Source organism: Psittacula echo (assembly GCF_963264785.1).
Source record: "Psittacula echo genome assembly, chromosome: 16".
Lineage (NCBI taxonomy): Eukaryota > Metazoa > Chordata > Aves > Psittaciformes > Psittacidae > Psittacula > Psittacula echo.
In genome coordinates, this window is record NC_137752.1 from 11,334,061 (window position 1) to 11,353,547 (window position 19,487).

The 19,487-nt window shown below is 50.6% G+C and overlaps 1 protein-coding gene across 1 annotated transcript; it reads left to right on the forward strand.

Moving 5' to 3' along the window:
- Positions 1-4,246: 4,246 nt before the first annotated feature.
- Positions 4,247-19,441, forward strand: NOXA1 (NADPH oxidase activator 1; the record flags this gene model as incomplete). Its single annotated transcript, XM_080630962.1, has 15 exons — positions 4,247-4,420; positions 6,672-6,754; positions 8,236-8,344; positions 10,497-10,631; positions 11,423-11,530; positions 12,274-12,333; positions 12,906-12,943; positions 13,653-13,794; positions 15,267-15,320; positions 16,406-16,478; positions 16,663-16,721; positions 17,637-17,806; positions 18,903-19,008; positions 19,094-19,217; positions 19,344-19,441. 15 exons carry the CDS (start codon positions 4,247-4,249, stop codon positions 19,439-19,441), a joined length of 1,533 nt encoding a protein of 510 aa, XP_080487088.1.
- Positions 19,442-19,487: the final 46 nt, after the last annotated feature.

Below are 19,487 nucleotides of genomic sequence, written 5' to 3' on the forward strand. Positions count from 1 at the left end.
GGGCTGCAGGAAAGCTGGAGAGGGGCTTTGGACAAGGGCCTGTAGGGACAGGCCAAGGGGAATGGCTTGAACCTGCCAGAGGGGAGACTGAGCTGAGCTCTTAGGCAGAAGCTCTTCCCTGTGAGGGTGCTGAGGCGCTGGCCCAGGGTGCCCAGAGAAGCTGTGGCTGCCCCATCCCTGGCAGTGTTCAAGGCCAGGTTGGACACAAGGGCTTGGAGCAAGCTGCTCTAGTGAAAGGGGTCCCTGCCCGTGGCAGGGGTTGGAGCTTTAAGGTCCCTTCCAACACAAACCAGTCTGGGATTCTGCATGTGCTTCATGCACCACACATTTGTCTGATGTGGCTTTATGCAAGCAGCATATTCAACTCTCCCAACACAGAGAGCTGAGAAGTTTGCTGCAACTGCCAAAAGTGAGCACCACCAAAACTTTGTGCAGGTGAGTGTCACAATTCCTAATAACAGCATTACTGCATTAAAAAACTGCAGCAGAGGTTTTCTGATGGATCATTCACATCCCAGAACGTGCATTTTCCTGGTTCTATTCCACATGCTGAAATTTGATTATTCCTGCCCTATTGTTTGCACTTACAGTGAGGAAAAACTTGGAACCAGAAGGCATGGTGTCGTGGTTTAAGCCCAGCCACATATCCTCTCTCTCTCTCACTCCTCTCCTTCCTCTCCCCTCTCCCAGAGGGATGGGGAGGAGAATCAAAAGAATGTAACTCCCACGGGTTGAGATAAGAACAGTCCAGTAACTAAGGTATAACACAAATCACTACTGCTACCACCAGTAATAATAATGATAAGGGAAATAATAAGGGAAGAGAATACAACTGCTCACCACCCGCAGATTGATACCCAGCCCGACCCGAGCAGTGATCTAGCCCTTCAGGGTAACTGCCCCCAGTTTTATATCCTAGGTATGACGTGCTGTGGTATGGAGTACCTCTTTGGCTAGTTTAGGTCAGGTGCCCTCTCTCTGCTTCCTCCCAGCTTCCCCTCCTCCCTGGCAGAGCATGAGACTCAGAAAGTCCTTGGTCAGAGTAAACACTACTGAGCAGCAACTAAAAACATCGGTGTTATCAGCGCTGTTCCCAGGCTGAAAGTCAAAAACATAGCAGTGCACCAGCTACTAAGAAGGAGAAAAATTACTGCTACTGCTGAACCCAGGACACATGGCTAATAGGGATTCTTGAGCCAAAAGCTGACACACAGCCATGGGCAGGTGCCTGTTTTCCATATAAAACCAGGGATGCACCAAGCCCCTGGCACACACCAGAACACACAGAGCTCCATAAGACAGAGTTTCACGTTCACAGAGGTACAGGGAGATTTATTAATTGATTTATTAAAAGTCATCATTTCAGAGGGAGTCAACAGAGCCTGGAGCTGATCTCATCATCCTGTACCCTTTTATAAAACCTAACACCTTGAAAGCACTCTCATCCTGTTAAAACAATTCATTGAGACAAACAGATCCCCAAATCCCTTTACAGGAATGTGAAGAGATAAAAACAGTGTAGGCAGGAAGTCCCAGCATGGAAACCTTGCCTTTGCTGAGGGTGAAAAACTTGTGTGATGCCTTAACAAATCCCTTCCTACGTCAAAACTGGATCATGCTGCAGACATCTGGGGAAGACACAATTGATGAGGGGGGAGATTCCCTAAACTAGCATGGCACAACCTGGTGTCTGCTCTCTGTGGCCAAACTGATGATTTCAACAAACACTCCCTTAACCTAACTGTGCCCTGGAAGAACAGCATATGGAAATCCCCTCGAAGCAGAAGTTCATCCAAAAGCAAAAGGATTTCATCTTAAAGGTCCTGCCATTTCTGCAGCCAAGAAGCAGAGCCCAGAAAGTGACTCACTGATAATCTCACCATCTCCCCCAAACCACACAGGCACCTCATACCAGCAAACTGCCCAACATCTCAGGTTTAAGCCCATCTTCAAAGTCGTTATCATTCCAGCTGAAGAGCTCCAAATCACAACAAGCCTTTCCCCTCTCCCATGAACCATTCCTGGAATTAACCCCCCAATGCCAGGAAATCATGTCATATTTAAAAGAATTTGTGTAGCTTTGACTTTCAGTTACAGGATCTTGTTAGGCCTTTGCTGGGAAGCTGAAAACACTCAGCTATCAGATCACCCTCCCCCAGGCATGAACTTCCAGAGTGGCTGAGTCACTCCCTGAACCCTCTTGCCTTAGATGGGCCTGAACACACTGAGCCCATTACATGGCTTGTTTTCCAGGACCAGAACATTTCTGTGGCCTTCTCTGAACTCTCCAGTATTTCCATCTCTTACTTGAGAACTCCTGGAACTGCAGATTCTGTGCCAGCAGCCCATTCTAACCCCACCACGTGCACACACATCATCACCCCACCATGATTCTCTTTACAAAAAGCAAAAATATCCAACAATGGAATCAACTCTTCCCACAACAGCAAAGTTCAAATTGCATCACTGTGGAACTGAGCCCTGCGTGTCGCTCTCCACCACCTCTGTGTCTGAGGTAGGAACCTCGCCTGGTTTCTAAACCTCACACAGTCTTTTTCATTACACTAAGATCCTTCTCCCTCTGCCCAGGAAGGTCAGAGCAGGCTACAGCAGTCACATCTTGTCAGTATTGGTAAACTTTAACAGCGTAAAGGTTACAAACCTTTTGGACAACAGAAGTCAGTATTAGTGTTGGAACAAAGAACTGGTACGTGGAAGAGCTGAGCAGAAACAACCACCTCGTTTATGTCTTCCAATTAACAATCAAGGCACAGGGCTTGTTCCTAAGGTCATTCTTCAGTTCTGTGCTGCTGCCCCACACCACCACCTCTGTCCCATTAAACGGGCAGGTCACATTAGAGTCAGATTCCTCAAAGAGCTTCAAGTGTGTGATACCAGCGACACCATCAGTTAAGTTCATCACATCATGAAATCCCCTTTCAGGAAGGAGCACCGAGACAGAAGGAACATCTCTTCCTTCAAGCCTATGTGGTTTCACCTTTAATCTCCACATTCACCATATTTATAGTACAGAATTATGTACAAAGCTCTACCTGCTCATGTTATATTTTTGTTCCTGCTACTGACATCACGGTAACAAACTTGCTTAAAACACTTTTAACCCTTCCACATGTGTGGACAATGCTCGAGGTACTTCCAATCCCTCTGTCTTTCTCCCCCATCTTCCAAAACATTTAAAGTCGGTGACAGGCGCAAAACCAGTTTAGGACAAGGCTGTCTGAAATCACACTTCTGCGGTTGCCGGTAACGCGACCGCCACAAATCCCTTTGGCTTCCGTTGATAACTTGTAATTATTCGCTCCAATTACCCCTGTAATCAGTGCGGTAGCTCTCAAAGGCTGCCAAGCTGCCGTGACTCGTGACTGGGAGCTCCTCCTCACACGGGTTTATCGCTCCCTCCCCAGCGCAGCCCCGCTGCCCTCCGCGTTTCCCCTGCAAGCCTCCGCCTGGGGCCGCCCATCAGGGAGCGGGCAGAGAGCAGCCGGTACCCCCAGCCCACGCTTTACCTCAGACAGCCCCGGCCGAGGCCCACGCAGACCCCCATACCCTGTCCCACAGCGAACCCCCCCCGAGGCGCCCGGAGCCCCCGCTCCCGCCCCGCGCAGCTCCGCGGGGAGCCCAAGAGCCGCTTCGTGGCTTTCTTTCGGCGGCGGAGCGCGTACACCCGGAGCGGCCGCGCGCAGCCACCGCCTCCTGCCACCCACCTGGCACCGGCCCGGAAGCGGCGAGGGGAACACCAGAGTCCGCCGCTCAGAACCTTCCCTGTCGCTCCCGCTTCTCCGTTCCGTGCTGCAAACGGGACCGGCCACGGAACCTTTCATGTGTAGCCCCACGTTCCCATCGGGCTTCTTTTCCGCGGGCACCCCTTGACGCGCCGGCAGGGGGCGGTGTCGACCGTGGCAGCGTGGCGAGCGCAGAGGGGCGGGCGGGAGGCATTACCGTAAATACCCGAGAGCGGCCGCGCTACTGTAATTACTGTGCATAACGCCCAGCCTAGTATGGCCATGACAAGAACCCCCCCGGTTCCCCCCCAGCTGTGGCCGCCAGCATCGCCTCTACCCCCGGACACTTCGGGCTTCTCGCCCCGGTGCGCCCCGCGGGGCTGGATGGGGAAGAGGGGGGTCGGACCGGGACAGGAAAACTTCCTGCCCCGCCCGCCCCCGCCCCACAGGTGAAGCCGAGCCGCGGACATCGGGGCAGCGCAGAGTGGGAGCTGCCGCCGGCCATGGCCTACCGGGAGCTGGTGAGGCGCTGGCACCAGGGAGTGCTGGCGGCCGATGGCGGGGACTGGGACACGGCCCTCGACATCTTCGCCGGTATCCCGGGACCGCCGGCCAGGATCTGCTTCAACATGGGCTGCGTGCACCTGCTGGCGGGGCGGGCCGAGGCGGCGCTCAGGGTGAGCGGCGGGAACGGGGGCCCGAGGGGCCGGGATGGGAGAGTGGCTTCGGGGTACATCACTGAGAGACTACAGCTGAGACAGGAGCTAAAATCCAGCGTTTCTCATCACAGCCTGGTTTGGGTTGGAAGGGACCTTAAAGCTCATCCAGCTCCAACCCCTGCCACGGGCAGGGACACCTTCCACTAGAGCAGCTTGCTCCAAGCCCCTATGTCCAACCTGGCCTTGAGCACTGCCAGGGATGGGGCAGCCACAGCTTCTCTGGGCACCCTGGGCCAGCGCCTCAGCACCCTCACAGGGAAGAGCTTCTGCCTAAGAGCTCAGCTCGGTCTCCCCTCTGGCAGGTTAAAGCCATTCCCCTTGGCCTATCCCTACAGGCCTTTGTCCCAAGCCCCTCTCCAGGTTTCCTGCAGCCCCTTTAGGCACTGGAGCTGCTCTCAGGTCTCCCCTTCAGGAGCCTTCTCTTCTCCAGGCTGCCCCAGCCCAGCTCTCTCAGCCTGGCTCCAGAGCAGAGCTGCTCCAGCCCTCGCAGCATCTCTGTGGCCTCCTTCTGGACTTGCTCCAACAGCTCCACGTCTTTCTGATGCTGATGACCTGCACGTTCCACTAACAGGAATGTGGGAGGTGATGGACAAAGAGTGAGGGCCCTGCAGCCACGTGTGTCCTCAGACAGCCCTGCACAAGCAGTCCAGGCTGCCAAAAAGAAACTGCTCTGCCGGAAAAGCGCCGCCCTCGGCAAGGGAGAGCAGGAGCCTGTGCTGGGGCGGGCAAGGGTCCTGAGGAGAAGCCTTTTTATTACAGCACCTGGCATGTTTGCACATCTGTCTGCCTGTGTCTCAGCTGCCCGGTGAAGAGAGGCACATAAGCCATTTCTTAAAGCATAAAGAAGAGCTTAGGCTCTGCTGGAAGGGCTGGGGCAGAGCCATGGAGCCTGGGCAGGGTACTTGCTGTAAGGGACAATAACGAGTGCAGCACAGTGGTGCTCAGAGAAACTCTTTAGCGATGAATGGGCACTGGCTGGGAAGAATCTCAGCTGTACTTCCATGTAGGACAATGGTTGGTTGTTGTTTTAGAATCATAGAATAGTTAGGGTTGGAAAGGACCTAAAGATCATCAAGTTCTAACCCGCGTGCCATGGGCAGGGACAAGGTCTCTTATCGCACAGTAAAGCAGACTGTTAAATAAGGTGTTTTGAGTTACAGGAGAAGCCAGCACCACGATGTGCAGTCCCTCCCTGACCTCCTGCAACATATTTTCACCCTGCAATGCTATCCCTTTCTAGGCAGTATCAGGAAAGTCTGGAGTTTCAGGCTTGATTCATTTCTTCCACATCATCTCCTTGAAATGGTAAGTGAAGGAGCACACCTCCTAGCTCTCTCAAAGACATTAAGAGTTTTCCCAGCACAGTGTTACTTAGAACCATCAGCCATGAGCTGCTGCCAACTTTGCTAATACTTGCCTGTACTTAGCTGTGAAACTGGACCAGAAATATGGACTTAGAGGTGCATTGTGTGAAGCCCTTCAGTTTTCTCCTTTGCATCCTTTTACATACTCATCACCATAGTCTGTTTCAAACAGCCTTCCAAAGCCTGGCTAGTCCTGCTGCTCTCACTGTTAGGGCAAAGTCTGCTCCAGGCAACACAGTTTTCACATTAAAATGCTGGATGGCAAACGTAGGTCATTTAAGTCCAATCCATTCTATCAAGGATAAAAACCTGAAGCTCAGCTCCTACAGAGCCAAGACCTGAACTTGGAGCTGCCTCCTGTCCAGATCACAGCCCTGAGCTTGTCAGTCCTGGGGAGCTGGTCACAAGCACAGGGATTTCTGCTGCACCCAGCACAAGAGCAGCTTGGATGTGGCTGCCTGGATGCACATACCCAGACATCAGCAGGAGAGATCCAAACCGATCTTTGTGATCCTCTGGGGCAACAACACAAGAGGGATATGGAGCTGTTGGAGTGAATACAGAGGAGGCCACGGAGATGCTGCGAGGGCTGGAGCAGCTCTGCTCTGGAGCCAGGCTGAGAGAGCTGGGCTGGGGCAGCCTGGAGAAGAGAAGGCTCCTGAAGGGGAGACCTTAGAGCAGCTCCAGTGCCTAAAGGGGCTGCAGGAAACCTGGAGAGGGGCTTTGGACAAGGACAAGTGGAAGGTGTCCCTGCCCGTGGCAGGGGTTGGAGCTGGATGAGTTTTAAGGTCCCTTCACACCCAAACAAGTGTGTGATTCTATGATGTGTCTGTTTTTCTCCTTAGGCATTTGATGACACCATTGCCAAGGACAGCTCTCTAGCTGTTGGCTTCTTTCAGAGAGGGTTTGTCCATCTGCAGCTGGGAAGGTGAGGCACATGTCTGCTTCAGTCTTCAGTTTTCTCCTTTTAGTCAGACTTTATTCTGTAATTCTAAAATTCACTTCTCCCAGCAATCTTAAACAGTTCTTAAGGTCCAGTTTGACCTTGTAAACCATGTCAGAAATCAGCAAGTCTTATCTCTGATAAAGCTGAGAAGACAGGAGCTGCACAGCTCCCAGCCCCAAGGGTGGCTAATACATGACATTACTGTCCCATACACAGAGAGAAAGAACCTGCTCCTGGGGAGGGTTGGGGGAGCTGTGGAGGGCCTGCCAGGATTCACGTTGCCCTTCAGATTTGCTTTGGGAATGAAAATATGTAATTATGCTGCTTGGTGTATGTTCACATGGGACCCCTGAGTCTGGCCTCCCTACAAATGTAGCTGCGCTAAAGTGCCCGACTCCCACTCTCTGCTAAGAGTAGATTTTGTGGGCCAAATCTCAGGCTCCTTGATTTAACCTTGGGATTGCTCCACTAATGTCATGGGATTGATTACTCATTGTTTGCACAGTTAAATCACAGTGACATCCTGCTCAGACAGGTGGGTGGAGGATTTTGCTGATCCCTCTTACCTTCATGTTCAGTTATTCTCTTTCCTGTTATTTTCCCCATATTTTCCAGACCTTAATTTTGACAAAATGACTACCTTTATTTCTGGGAGGGAGTTAAACTGAGCAGTTCTGCACCCACAGCTGCCTCTCAAGCAGCTACAAGCTCTGTGCCTCTGCAGCAGAGCTGCGGTCAGGGATAGTCCAAGCTGCTCCACTCTGCTCCTTCCGGTGCCCTGTGCCAGCGCCTCAGCACCCTCACAGGGAAGAGCTTCTGCCTAAGAGCTCAGCTCAGTCTCCCCTCTGGCAGGTTAAAGCCATTCCCCTTGTTCTCTCCCTACAGGCCCTTGTCCCAAGCCCCTCTCCAGGTTTCCTGCAGCCCCTTTAGGCACTGGAGCTGCTCTAAGGTCTCCCCTTCAGGAGCTTTCTCTTCTCCAGGCTGCCCCAGCCCAGCTCTCTCAGCCTGGCTCCAGAGCAGAGCTGCTTCAGCCCTCGCAGCATCTCCATGGTCTCCTCTGCACTCGCTCCAGCAGCTCCATGTCCCTCTTGTGCTGCTGCCCCAGAGCTGGATCAGGACTGCAGGGGAGGTCTCTGCAGAGCACAGCAGAGGGGCAGGATCCCCTCCCTGAGCTGCTGCTTGTGCTCTAGGGGTGCAGCCCAGCACAGGGAGGTTTCAGGATCAAGCACACACTGAAGCTGGGTCATGGGGAGCTTCTCCTCACCCAACACCCCCGAGTCTTTCCCTTCAGGCTGCTCCATCCCCTTTCTCCCCAGCCTGTGTTTGTGTTTGAGATTGCCCCAACCCAGAGACAGGACCTGGTACTTGGTCTTATTGAACCTCATGAGGATTGCACAGGCAAAGTTCTTAAACAGTATTCAGTTTTTCTAGTCTCTCATTCTTCTGTCATCTCCACACTGCAGGTATGAAGAAGCTCTCTCTGATTATCATATGGCTTTCAGTCATCTAAGAAAAAATCCCTTCATTGATTACAAGCAGCTGGGACTGAGGCACATCCTCTATGCTTGGGAGGTAAGAGTCAGCCTGTCAGAGCAGCCCTTCCTCTGTGCTGATGGGGATTAGTAAGCATTAGTAAGCCAGGAGCTTTTCAGGACAGTGCATTAGAACAGTAAAAACAGAACTTAATCATATAAGTCATAAAACAATCTCACCTCTGAAGAGTTCAGCAAATTGTACAGTTTGAAAAGTAAAGTTCTTCAGAGCAGATGCACAGAAGTTTGTGTATTGGGTTGGGGTTTTTTGGCTTGTCTATGTATGCATATAATATTTAGACTTATGTGCATGTAAATACCTATGTAAGTTTTGTGAACTCCTCAGCTCTGAAAGCTGAAATAGGCTGACGTGCAGACAGATGGGAACAGAATTGGTCCATAATGAGTACTGTAAGAAACTTCAGTGCATGAAAGCCTGTTTTTCCAGCTGTAGCAACTGGTCTTCACTTTTCCTCTGTCTAAACTCACACACTGGGCTCTAAGCTTGGTTTTGCTTCTGTAACTCTTCATTCTGCAGCTGTTACACTGTGACATGGAGTCAACCTGCCTGTTCAGAAACCATCTACGTCTGAATTGACTGTGAATATTTGTAATATTTGGAGTGTAAAACACTTCTAGAAACTGTACTCTGAGGGTTCACTTAGTTTTCTCTCCTCAGTCTGCACACAGAGACTGAAAGGCAGATGCAGCAAAGTATTTAATTCCTTACTTCCGCAGGGTTGAAGAGTTATTGTGTAACTCAAGTCAAGCATGCCCAGAAACCCCTTCAGTCTCAGTCAACTTTAGTGCACCTTACACCTGGCAGGAAGAAGCCATCCATGGCACCGGTGCTATTACCCAAACCTCACTGGCTTTAACAGTTTCAGCACCACAGCACTGCCTTATCTGAGCTCATACACACTTAGAAACTTAGTCCCTTTGGAAGGTTCGGGGCTGCAGGAGTGCTCCAGGCCATCCCAAGGAGGTTGGTACCTTTCGTGGTATGAACATGCAATCCCTCAGTCCACATGCTCTGGGCATTGCCAGCACATGTGCTGTCACTGGGCTGACAGTCCAGACTTGGGATTTGCAGCCTGAGTCAACTGAATCTCACTCTTACATCTACCTGCAGCTCATTTCCAAAACACACAACCAATCCTCCTGCAGAACTGCACCATTAGCTTTCCCCATGCGTGGCCTCTCAGGTGCTGCAGCGGATCCTCATAGGGAAATGTGCTGTGTGGTTGGAAAATCCTAAACTTTTTGCCTCTTGCAAGGCTGTAGCATTTCTGAGCTGAGTGAGAACTGCTGCCTTGCCTCTCCCAAGAGGCAGCATCCCTGCAATTCCTGTAGATGTTCAGAATTGCTTTTCCCCACCACCCCCAAACTGCCATTTGCTACTGTCATGATAAAGGAGCAAAAGAAAAGCATCCTATTAGTTGCACCTCTGTCCCAAGCACTGCTTGCACCCAGGAACCACACAGCAATTTACAGGCTGATAATCCTGTCTTGTAATATAGCAAGCTATCTGACAGCAGATCGGTGAGGCCACACTTCTGCCTTGTGGGCCAGCAGCTTTTCCATACACTGACTGTTGGGCAGTGACAAGAAGAGATCTCCCACTCTTAATTAGCATATGGATCAAGACTTCCCAACACCCAGTCTGTGCTACTCCCACACTTTGCCACTTCACCACTCAACATACTTACATGCTGCTAAAGGGTAACAAGCTACAGCTGACAATCTGCACATTCACAGCCCACCACAATGTGAAATAGTTTCAGTCAAGTTATTTTGCAGTGAAAGGGAATCAGAATTACTCTGCACAGTAAAGTATTACCTAGTTGTATGTAGGAAGAAATGCAAGAATCTTCCTGGCCTTTCAGTTGCATGAAGATTAAAACTTTTGTGGTACCAGAGTCTTCATGTTGAGTTCCCCATATTTCTCCTTGGCTTGAACAGAGCTGGCAGTTCCAGCAGCTAGCCTGGAGATGCAGAGATACAGCTTTTCTCTCTTTCCACTCTAAATATGGAGGGTTTTTTCAGCTGTGCAACCAGTAGGGAGTAGATGGCTGCTGCTGTACCTGTGATGTTCCAGCGCCTGGACCCTCCTGCTTGGCTGAGTTCCGCTAGTTGTGATGGGTGCGGCTGGGTCTCAGCCCTCAGTTCTGTTCTCTCCTTGCCCTCTCCAGGTCCTGTACAGCACTGCAGCAGCCCAGTGCCAGCTGCAGCAGTGGCAGGAGGCCAGAGTCACCCTGGACAAGGCTGTTGTGTGGAGACCTGAAGGAAGAACAGCAATCCTGGACCTGGCCTTTCAGCAGGTGCAGGTAAGAGGCCCTCTCTGAGCTCCTGGGTATGTGCATTGGGTTGAAGTTAAGACACAGGAGGTAAGAATGTGCTAATTGTATGTTTGGGTTTTCTTATCTGCTTGGTCACCTGGTAACAGAGTCAAAGCAATTTGCTTGTGATGCTCAATCAAACTAGTGCTTCAGCTAATCAAGTACTCCATCAGCCCCAGGTGCTTCATAGCACAGCAACACCATAGTGAAGAATTACGGTGTAGCCTCTCAGGTTGGGGATTTTGCTTTCTAGTCCCTTCCTCTTTGGTGACCAGGAACAACTTGCAGGTCTCTGATATACTGTTCCTGAAGGGTTCATTATTTTACTTTCTCCATACTTCCTTATCTTACTTGTATCCTTTCTAAGATCTGATCATGTCTTCTAGCATCATGTTTGTGCTTTACATTAGTGTATCATTTATATTTGCTGTTAGCTTGCTACTCAGTCTTTGAGCAGGGGAAAAAAAACCATTTGAAATCAAATAGAAAAATTTCTTAAAAGATTTGTTTAAGAAACCTGACTCCACTGCGCTCCCTTCCCACCCATCCCATGCCATCAGAGTCTGTCTTTGACTCATCACTGGGTAATGGCTGCTGAGTTTATACATGCTCATCAAACCTGAGTGACCTTTCTCAAGTTCACAAATGTAATTTTTGCCCCAGTGTCTTCCTGGAGCTGATCTTACCCACATAAGGAAACTCTACTTGCTTTTCACTGCTGTTATGTTTCATTTAACATTCACTGGTGGCTTTTCCGTTCTCTGCTTTCCCTGCCCTAGAACCGTCTATTTTTAGAGCCCATGCAGGTTCCTCTGGGGGAATTTTTCAGACCGCGAAAGAAGGAAGTTGAACAGCTGGATTCAAAAGACTTCCTGGGTAAACCCAAGGTAACAGGCGTGTGATCACTAAGATTAACAACAAGCAGCTTAAGATCTCACCTTCTGACCTCTCCAGAGAGCATTATTGTTGGTTGCTCCACTGCTCACTGTGCTGATGGAGACCCCAGAGCAGGACTGTCAGGATCAAGGCATCTGGGACACAGAGGCTGGAATCTGTTAAATTGCCACCTCTTCTGTCAAAACTGCCCTTTGCACTAAAACCCCTTCCCAGTCTTGGTCACCTGAAACTCTGAAAGAGCTGAGCAGGTCCTTAGGGAACCCTGTGACCATCCTTGTGCTGACAAGGAGATTTTCAAGAGGAACATGTTCTTCCAGCATGCTCCTACGCACTACTGCATTCCCAGCGGGACAGGCAGGTACATGGGAGACAAATGCTTTGTCACATCCCTTAATGCAAGCCAGCAAAGAATTTCTCTGATCTCTTCTGGGACCAGTGCAGGCAGCACAAGTGCCACAGGCCAGAGAGCTCCAATGGGAAGAAAGGAAAGGGAAGGGAAAGTAATTCACTCACATACTTTTAAAGAAACCTTGGAAAGACTGAAAAACCAGGGACAAGAATGGTTAAAGCTGTTCTGGGAATCCAGGTCTGCTTTTTCCACTATGTGCATGGCTCTACTTTATGCCTGACCATACGATATCAGAAGGAAACGAGTCCAAGTAGATAACCTGGCATGAAGTTTGAGAGTCTCCTCATCCGGCCTGGATTCAGTCATTGGTTTGTCCTCCAACAGGTGATCTCATCCATCATTCCCAATGATGAGTACATTGGCTTCGAGCCTCTCAGGCCTCAGGTGAGCAGGACAAAGCTGTGAAAGGAGGAATGGAGCTCCAGGTAGGGCCTCAGATCCTAGCACCATCAGGGTAAGAACACGCTGGTGAAGGAAACAGTGCAGTATCAGACTGGATACATGGGGCCATTCAGAGCCAGGGGGGCTTCAGCATTGGCTGGAAGGGACTCAGTGACGTGAGTCTCCAACCCTTTGAATATGCATTTTTGTCTCTTTGCCATGTCAAAACAGCAGTGGAGACTTTGCTGTGCTCAACACATGCTTGCCCAGCACATCACTGGATTTGTCATAAGCATGGCTGCCTTGCACTGTAATATGAGTTCCTTAGAATCAAGGGAAGGGAAGATATTTTGTTATTCATCTCCTTATGGGATAAAGAGGAAGGGGGAGAAATAAAAGGTACATCCTGTTAAGGTGCAGAGCAGCAGACTTCTGTCTGAGTGCTGTGATGTGACAAATGTGGTTAAAAGCAAAGACAAAACACCACAGTGTGGTATTCAGAGGGACAGAAAAGAAGGTGGTACTGTTCCTGTGTAAGGTATTGTTATAAATATATGCTGTTGTTTCTCCCACAGAAACAGGGCTTTTATGAACCTGGTGCTGATGCTCTGCTGTAAGTGTTCGGTTCCATCTTGGTCTAATTCTTCTCTCACTATTTCTGTTCAGAAGGTCACATTTTGTTCTCTGATATCTTTGTCTGAAGAGTCTGTGGAATCTACACCCACTTCTCACCGAGGGTGGAGAGAATGACAAACATGCAAAGGCTTTTGTGGCTGCCAAAGACACTGCAGTGCAGGTGGCATCTCTCATGCAAGAATCTCAGGGTAGTTTGCAGGAGTTGACTCAATAGTCTTGTGAGACAGGCCTGGATCATGCCGTGGCCAGGGAATGGAAGCAGAGAGAGGTTGTGGGACCTGCCCAGGTCTGTGGCAGAGGATGCTCTGCTGCCCCATCCTAGTGCCCAGGACAAGGCTTCCAGATATCCCCTCCCAGCCCTGCTGAGCCAAAATCAGCCTTGGTTGCAAAAGCATGAAACCATTTGTCCTGGTGATCTTGTACCAGCAGCACTTCATGCTGAGTTTAATAATTGCTTTGATCTGGAGAACATTTATCAGTGCAATGAAAATGGAGCAGCTGCATTTGGGAAATCAGTGTTTTCCAGGCTGCTTTTGTTCCCAGTTGGACCAAAGAGTAGCAATGGAAATCATCATTTCCCAACATATGAAACATGGGACAGTTTGGATCAGTGCAGTGTTCTGGACCAAAGCATCCAGCACCAGACCTCCAGGGTTAGTAAAGGTGCTCTCATTCTCTCTTTCTAGAGAAAGTGAGTCAGGCTACTACCGGGTGTTGTCCCATTACTACCCCAAGGACTCGGAGAAGCTGGCAGTGAGAGCCAGCAGCTTGGTCTTTGTGCTGACAAGAGGAGGGGATGGCTGGGCTACAGCCATACATGATGGACAGGTAAGGACAGTGGGTGGGCTTTCCAGCCCATCCCCACCAGCAGAGACCACAGAGGCCTGGACAGGAGCTTGCTGCAACCCTCTGAGCACATTCCCTGGGCACCTTGTAGCTCTGCAAAGAATGAGTTCAGGAGTTCATTTCCACAGACCAGCTGCTAACTGTAGATTTCTCTGTCACTGGGCTGCCACCATCTTCTGCCATTCACCTCTATAACTCCACATGGGCATTTTTTGGGGCAGTTGTGCTTTCCACCGTACAAAATCCTACTGTGGGATTCTGTAGGATAACAGACCTCATCAGGGACCACCATTTAGAGCAGTATTTTTCACCTGAGAGCTCTACCAGAGCTGAGGAGAGCAGGCCTTTCCTTACCTGGCGTGTAGTGCCTCAGTTACATTAACTTTGGGAAGGCTCTGGAAGGATTTCAGCTGTGCAGACAGGTTTTATAAAGGGCTCTAGAGAAGACCTAAGGAATTAAAGTTGAAGAAATCTGGCATCTTTTTGCAGACCAGGGAACTATAGTGCAAACAGATTGAACAGGAACAGATAAATGCCACATCACGGAAAATCTTTTGCTGACAGAAGCCATTTCTCACATGTCTACTGAAATGCTTTTGGAAGAACCAGTGGATTAGCTTGAGCCAGTATTATCTGCCTATATTTCCAAAAAAAGTCAAGATTCTTCACAAGACTGTTCACTAAAACCCCAGTGAGCTGCTTGAGCAAGAGGCAGTGCCTGAGGGCTGATGACAGGTTAAAATATGAAAGTAAAGAATAGGCATAAATGAACAGGATTTTATTTCTTTCTTTTTAGAGAAAGGATGTCCCCACAGAGAATCTCTTGTGACCTAAGCATTTAGCATATTCCTAAGAGATGTAGTAATAGAGATGGGGATGTAGTGCTCCTTAAGGTGAATATGTTCCATTGCAGTCAAACGATTGGTATAGCCTAAAGCAGCTGGAGCTGACAGTGAACAGTTACAGACCTGTTTGAATGTGCTGGTTGAAGCTCAGTGAAGTGTCAAATGAAATTCAAAGTAAAAAAAAAAGGTAAAATAATAGACACTGGGGAAACAAAAAGCATAATTACAATGATCAGTTGAAACTGGGAGCTCTAGAGCAGTGACTGGCAGAAGACAGAGATGCTGCTGCACTGGTATCCCTCAGTATCCTTGCTGCTCTCTGCCCAAGCATCCGTTTCAGGAGCAGGGTGTTTGGGCTGTTACATCCCAGCCACTCCAGCAGCAGCACCGCTTTCAGCAGAAAAGCATGCAAAAGAACCATGGGATTTTGTCAGCAATATCTGAGCATGAACCCTATGGATTACTGTATGAGACCCTGGGCCCCCATGGGCACATTCAAGTTGCTGCAGGCAGGGGTGGGACTTACAGAAAGTGGGGCTGGGTGGGCTGGGGCTGAGCCTGCCACAGCAGCAGCTCCTGTCTCACCCTGCTCTGCTTTGTATTCTACAGAAGCTGCGCATTCCCAGCTCTCTCCTGGAGCCTGCCTCAAAGATGGATAAATGGGTGAGCTGACAGCCTTGCGAACAGGGGTGAGGGGGGGGACCAAAAGGTACATCTGGAACACTTCTGTGTAAGATTATCACAGGACAGGACAACTGTGTAAGAGACACACAGAGTATGAAGTACTGAGACACCTTGACTGAAGACCAAGTGCCCTTGAACAGGAACAACAGAAGAGTTAAAAGCCACAGTGGCTTGTACCACCAGCTGATGTAGGTGTTGTTAGCTCTTATCCACCATAGGCTGATGGGGCACACAAAGATGAGCTGCTGCCATGGCTCTCCTGACCAGTGTAACTTGTTATGCTACTGGATGAATTTGAGGGCTTAAGGCTTCTGTTTATCCAGCCGGCTCCCATGGTGTCTGCAGCCAGTCGGTGTAGCACAGAAGCAGGTGAGGAGGGCTCACAAGTTCTGGTTCACCAGAGAGCAGGTTAATCTCCTTCAGTGGGACAGTGATATCTTAGAGGCACTGCTTTTTGCCATAGGGCCATGCACTAAGCCCTAACCTTCATCTTTGACTTAGGAAACTTCCTTCATTTCTCATCTCCACCACAGACATGTCCACACATGATCCAAATAATTTTCCATCTGAAACCAGTGCAGAAAGGTGCAACTCAGACCCCTATTTCTTGTGAGGGATTTTTGAAGCTCACAGTTGTTGTGATGTTGCTGTGATTCACAGTTTCCCCCCTCAGATGAATCTTTGGTCATAGCCTATGCTTGGGCATTTGCTCCATGGCTGTCTCACTGTGAATCAGCCCAAGTTCCCAGGTGAGCTGGCAGATGGTGGGGAGAACCCTCAGCAGAGTGTGAGCAGCCTCTCTCTACTCCAACACCAACCCAGCAAGGAGCAAGAGGCCAAGGAAGCGTCCTACCAAACCTCTCATCACCCCTGCTACCCACAAGAGCTGCAGAGACCATTCTGAGCGCTCCACCTCATCCAGCCAATTAATAAACTGGTCTCCCTGGAGCTCTCTCTGGGATTACACCCATACATTTATAACTGGCTGCAGTCTCTGTCATGCACAACAGCCTTGTCCAGTTTCCAGTGCCTTCTGCTCACTCCTTTCTGGTGTTCTGTTGCAGAAGATCAACGATGGGATTCCTCTTCCTCCTGCCCAGGTGCCTCCCAGCCGACTCCACATGAAGCAGAAGCCAGGTAGTCCCCAGGCCAGGGACCTCAGTGGGTGTGACTTGGAGCTGTGCCCACCCCTGCTTTGGGGTGCATGGGGAGGCTGGTTGCCCACTGCAGCCCTGGCTGCCTGGGTGCTGGGGTTGCAGAAGAGTTGCAGAGTCTCTGATGACTGCGGGTGCTGTTCCTCTGCTCTTGTTTTGTTCTTCAGAATCTCCTGGGGGAGAAAATGGCCCTGTAAATGGTGCTGGTGCTCCAGTGGACTCCAAGGTAAGGTGTTCCACAAGCTGGCACAGTCTCAAGAGGTCAAGGCTGTGAAAAATGCCAGATTCGTGACCAAATCCTCCAAAATTCCTGAGCTGGCCCAAAATCACCTGAAAAAAAAACCCTCTTCCTCTGCCCATTTTCCCATTCCAAAGAGTGGTTTCCATGGGTTCATTCCTCCACCACTTCCAAGTTTGTGACCATACAACTTTGTGAGACAGGCCAAGGTTGAGGCTTAGCAGGGCAGTGCCACTGTGGCACCCCCCAAGGAGCCAAGAGCCCCAGACACAGCAACATCCTCAGGCACACACTTCACAGCCTATTTTGCAAGAGAGTTGTCTTTGAACTACCTGCTGGCCCTCCCTCCATCCTCCTGTGCAGCGTTTTCTGCTCCTGACAGTCTGGGTACCACAATTCATTCTTATTTGTGTTCTGGCATGCTGTTCTCTAATGCACCTCCATGTCGTTACCAACAACTGTGCATGATGGTGCTGGAATTGCTCCTGTGTCCACTTGGGGACAGCACCTCTGGCAGTGCCAGCTGCAGATGAGCTCTGCTCACTTTGTCTCTGCCACCCTCTTTGCAGGGCTTTTGGAGCAGTTTTGTGTTCAGCTTCAGACAGGAGGCAGCACAACATGGGAACTGGCTGCACCTCTCCAGCTGGCTGGAGGAATTGGAGCCCTGCTCAGCTGGGCTTGAGGTTGGGAGGTACCTGTGTGATCAGACCCAGAAATAGGCTTCCTGGGTCATGGGAGGAACAGTTAATCCCAAGCTTCGGATCCATAGTTGCCCCTCTGACGCTGCACTACCATTACATGGTAGCACTGAGATGAGGGGTTGTGTTGATGTTGCCTCTGTTGATAGGAGAGGTGACATAGTCTGAATAACCACCCTGTGCACGGTGCCACCTCTCTCAGCAGATCCCAGTGACCTGTGGGGATGCTTCCCTCAGCACAGCCAGGCCCACGGTGCTGCGGGTGTGCTGCGAGTGCACAGTGGTGCTGAGGGCCGGCGCGGCACCAGCGCTGCAGGACCTGCGGGCACTGCTCCAGGATCGCCTGGGGCAGCAGGCGCAGCGAGGCAGGCTCAGGTGGGTGACAGGGTGCAGCAGCCACCCCCCTGAGGGTATAAGGGCCCCGAGGATGATCAGGGGCTGGAGCACCTCCCGTATGAAGATAGGCTGAGAAAGTTGGGGCTGTTCAGCCTGGAGGAGAGAAGCTGTGTGGAGACCTCAGAGCAGCTCCCGGTGTCTGAAGGGGGCTATAAGGATGCTGGAGAGGGACTCTTCATTAGGGACTGTAGTGATAGGACAAGGGGTAATGGGTTCAAACTGAAACAGGGGAGATTTAGGTTGAATATAAGGCAGAAGTTCTTCCCTGTGAGGGTGCTGAGGCGCTGGCCCAGGGTGCCCAGAGAAGCTGTGGCTGCCCCATCCCTGGCAGTGTTCAAGGCCAGGTTGGACACAGGGGCTTGGAGCAAGCTGCTCTGGTGGAAGGGGTCCCTGCCCGTGGCAGGGAGTTGGAACTGGATGAGTTTTAAAGTCCTTTCCAACCCAAACCATTCTATAATTCTAAGATACAGGCATCCAACTCTGTCTAGTCTCCTGGAAACATTTAATTGGGGTCTGTCATGGTCAAAACACTCCAGCAGAGATTCAGTGAAGGTTGAGCACACAGCCTTCCTTTCAGCGCCAACCCTACCATGGCTTGTGGTTAGGAGAACATCATGTGCTCATGGGCTTTGGAAGCCTGAAGGATCTTTCCCAGGGCACTCTGCCATGGTCAGGAAATGGGGGAACAGGAACTCTGTGAATATGCAGGTGCTGTACATTGGATTTGCTCCTCCTCAGCTCAGCCTTTGAGATACACGAGCATCAATGCAGAACAATTTGGGAGTCAGGTATATGTGAGCGTTGATCCTGGGGTGACACCTCCATGATGTGACACCCCTGGGGACACACAGTGTAGTCAGGAGAGTTTATGATCTTCTCCTCAAGTAAATGTGACGAGCTGAGGGCATCCCCCTTTCTGCCCACTGAGCATGTAGGTGAGCCCCACATCAGTGTGCAAAGCTTAGAGCTAGTTTACAAGGTGGACTTAAAAGGCTGACGATGGTAGAGGGCTAGGCTGGCCTCAGAGCTAGGCTTTAAGTGAGATGATTTGAGCCATGTTAATGAACTCTTGCAGTTACAGGAATTCAGATGGCAAAGAACTGGGAGCAGTTTTGGGAGAGGAGGATCTAGGGAGGATGTGGCAGCAGCTGACGGATGGCAGGCTGGTGCTGTGTTGCCAGGTACGTGGGCTCTGACCACCTCCTCTGCTGTGCTGGGCTCACATCTCTGCTTTGCCTTGCAACCTGCATGCTGACTCTCCTGTAGGACTCAGCGTCCCACTCGGGCAGACCTGTCCTCTACCGGATGCTGGCTCAGCACTCCTACCCTGCACAGGGACCAGGGGACCTGGACTTCAGCAAGGGAGATGTGCTGGATGTTCTCTCTGAAGGTAGCTATCCAGTCCTGTCTGCAGGCTTGTGCTGGAGCAGGCTTTGAGTCTGCTGCAGGTGGCTGGGGAGCAGGTGCCTCTCCAGTGCTGCCCCAGGGCTCATGCTGCTCCTTTATGTTTTCCCAGTGAATGAGGACTGGCTGGAAGGACACTGCAATGGCAAGACTGGCATCTTCCCCAAATGCTTTGCAACCCAGATCAGTTGTGGTGCTGCCTTCCTATAGCAAACGGGAGCCTTTTCCTGCCCAACTGCACTGTCTCCCAGGGGTG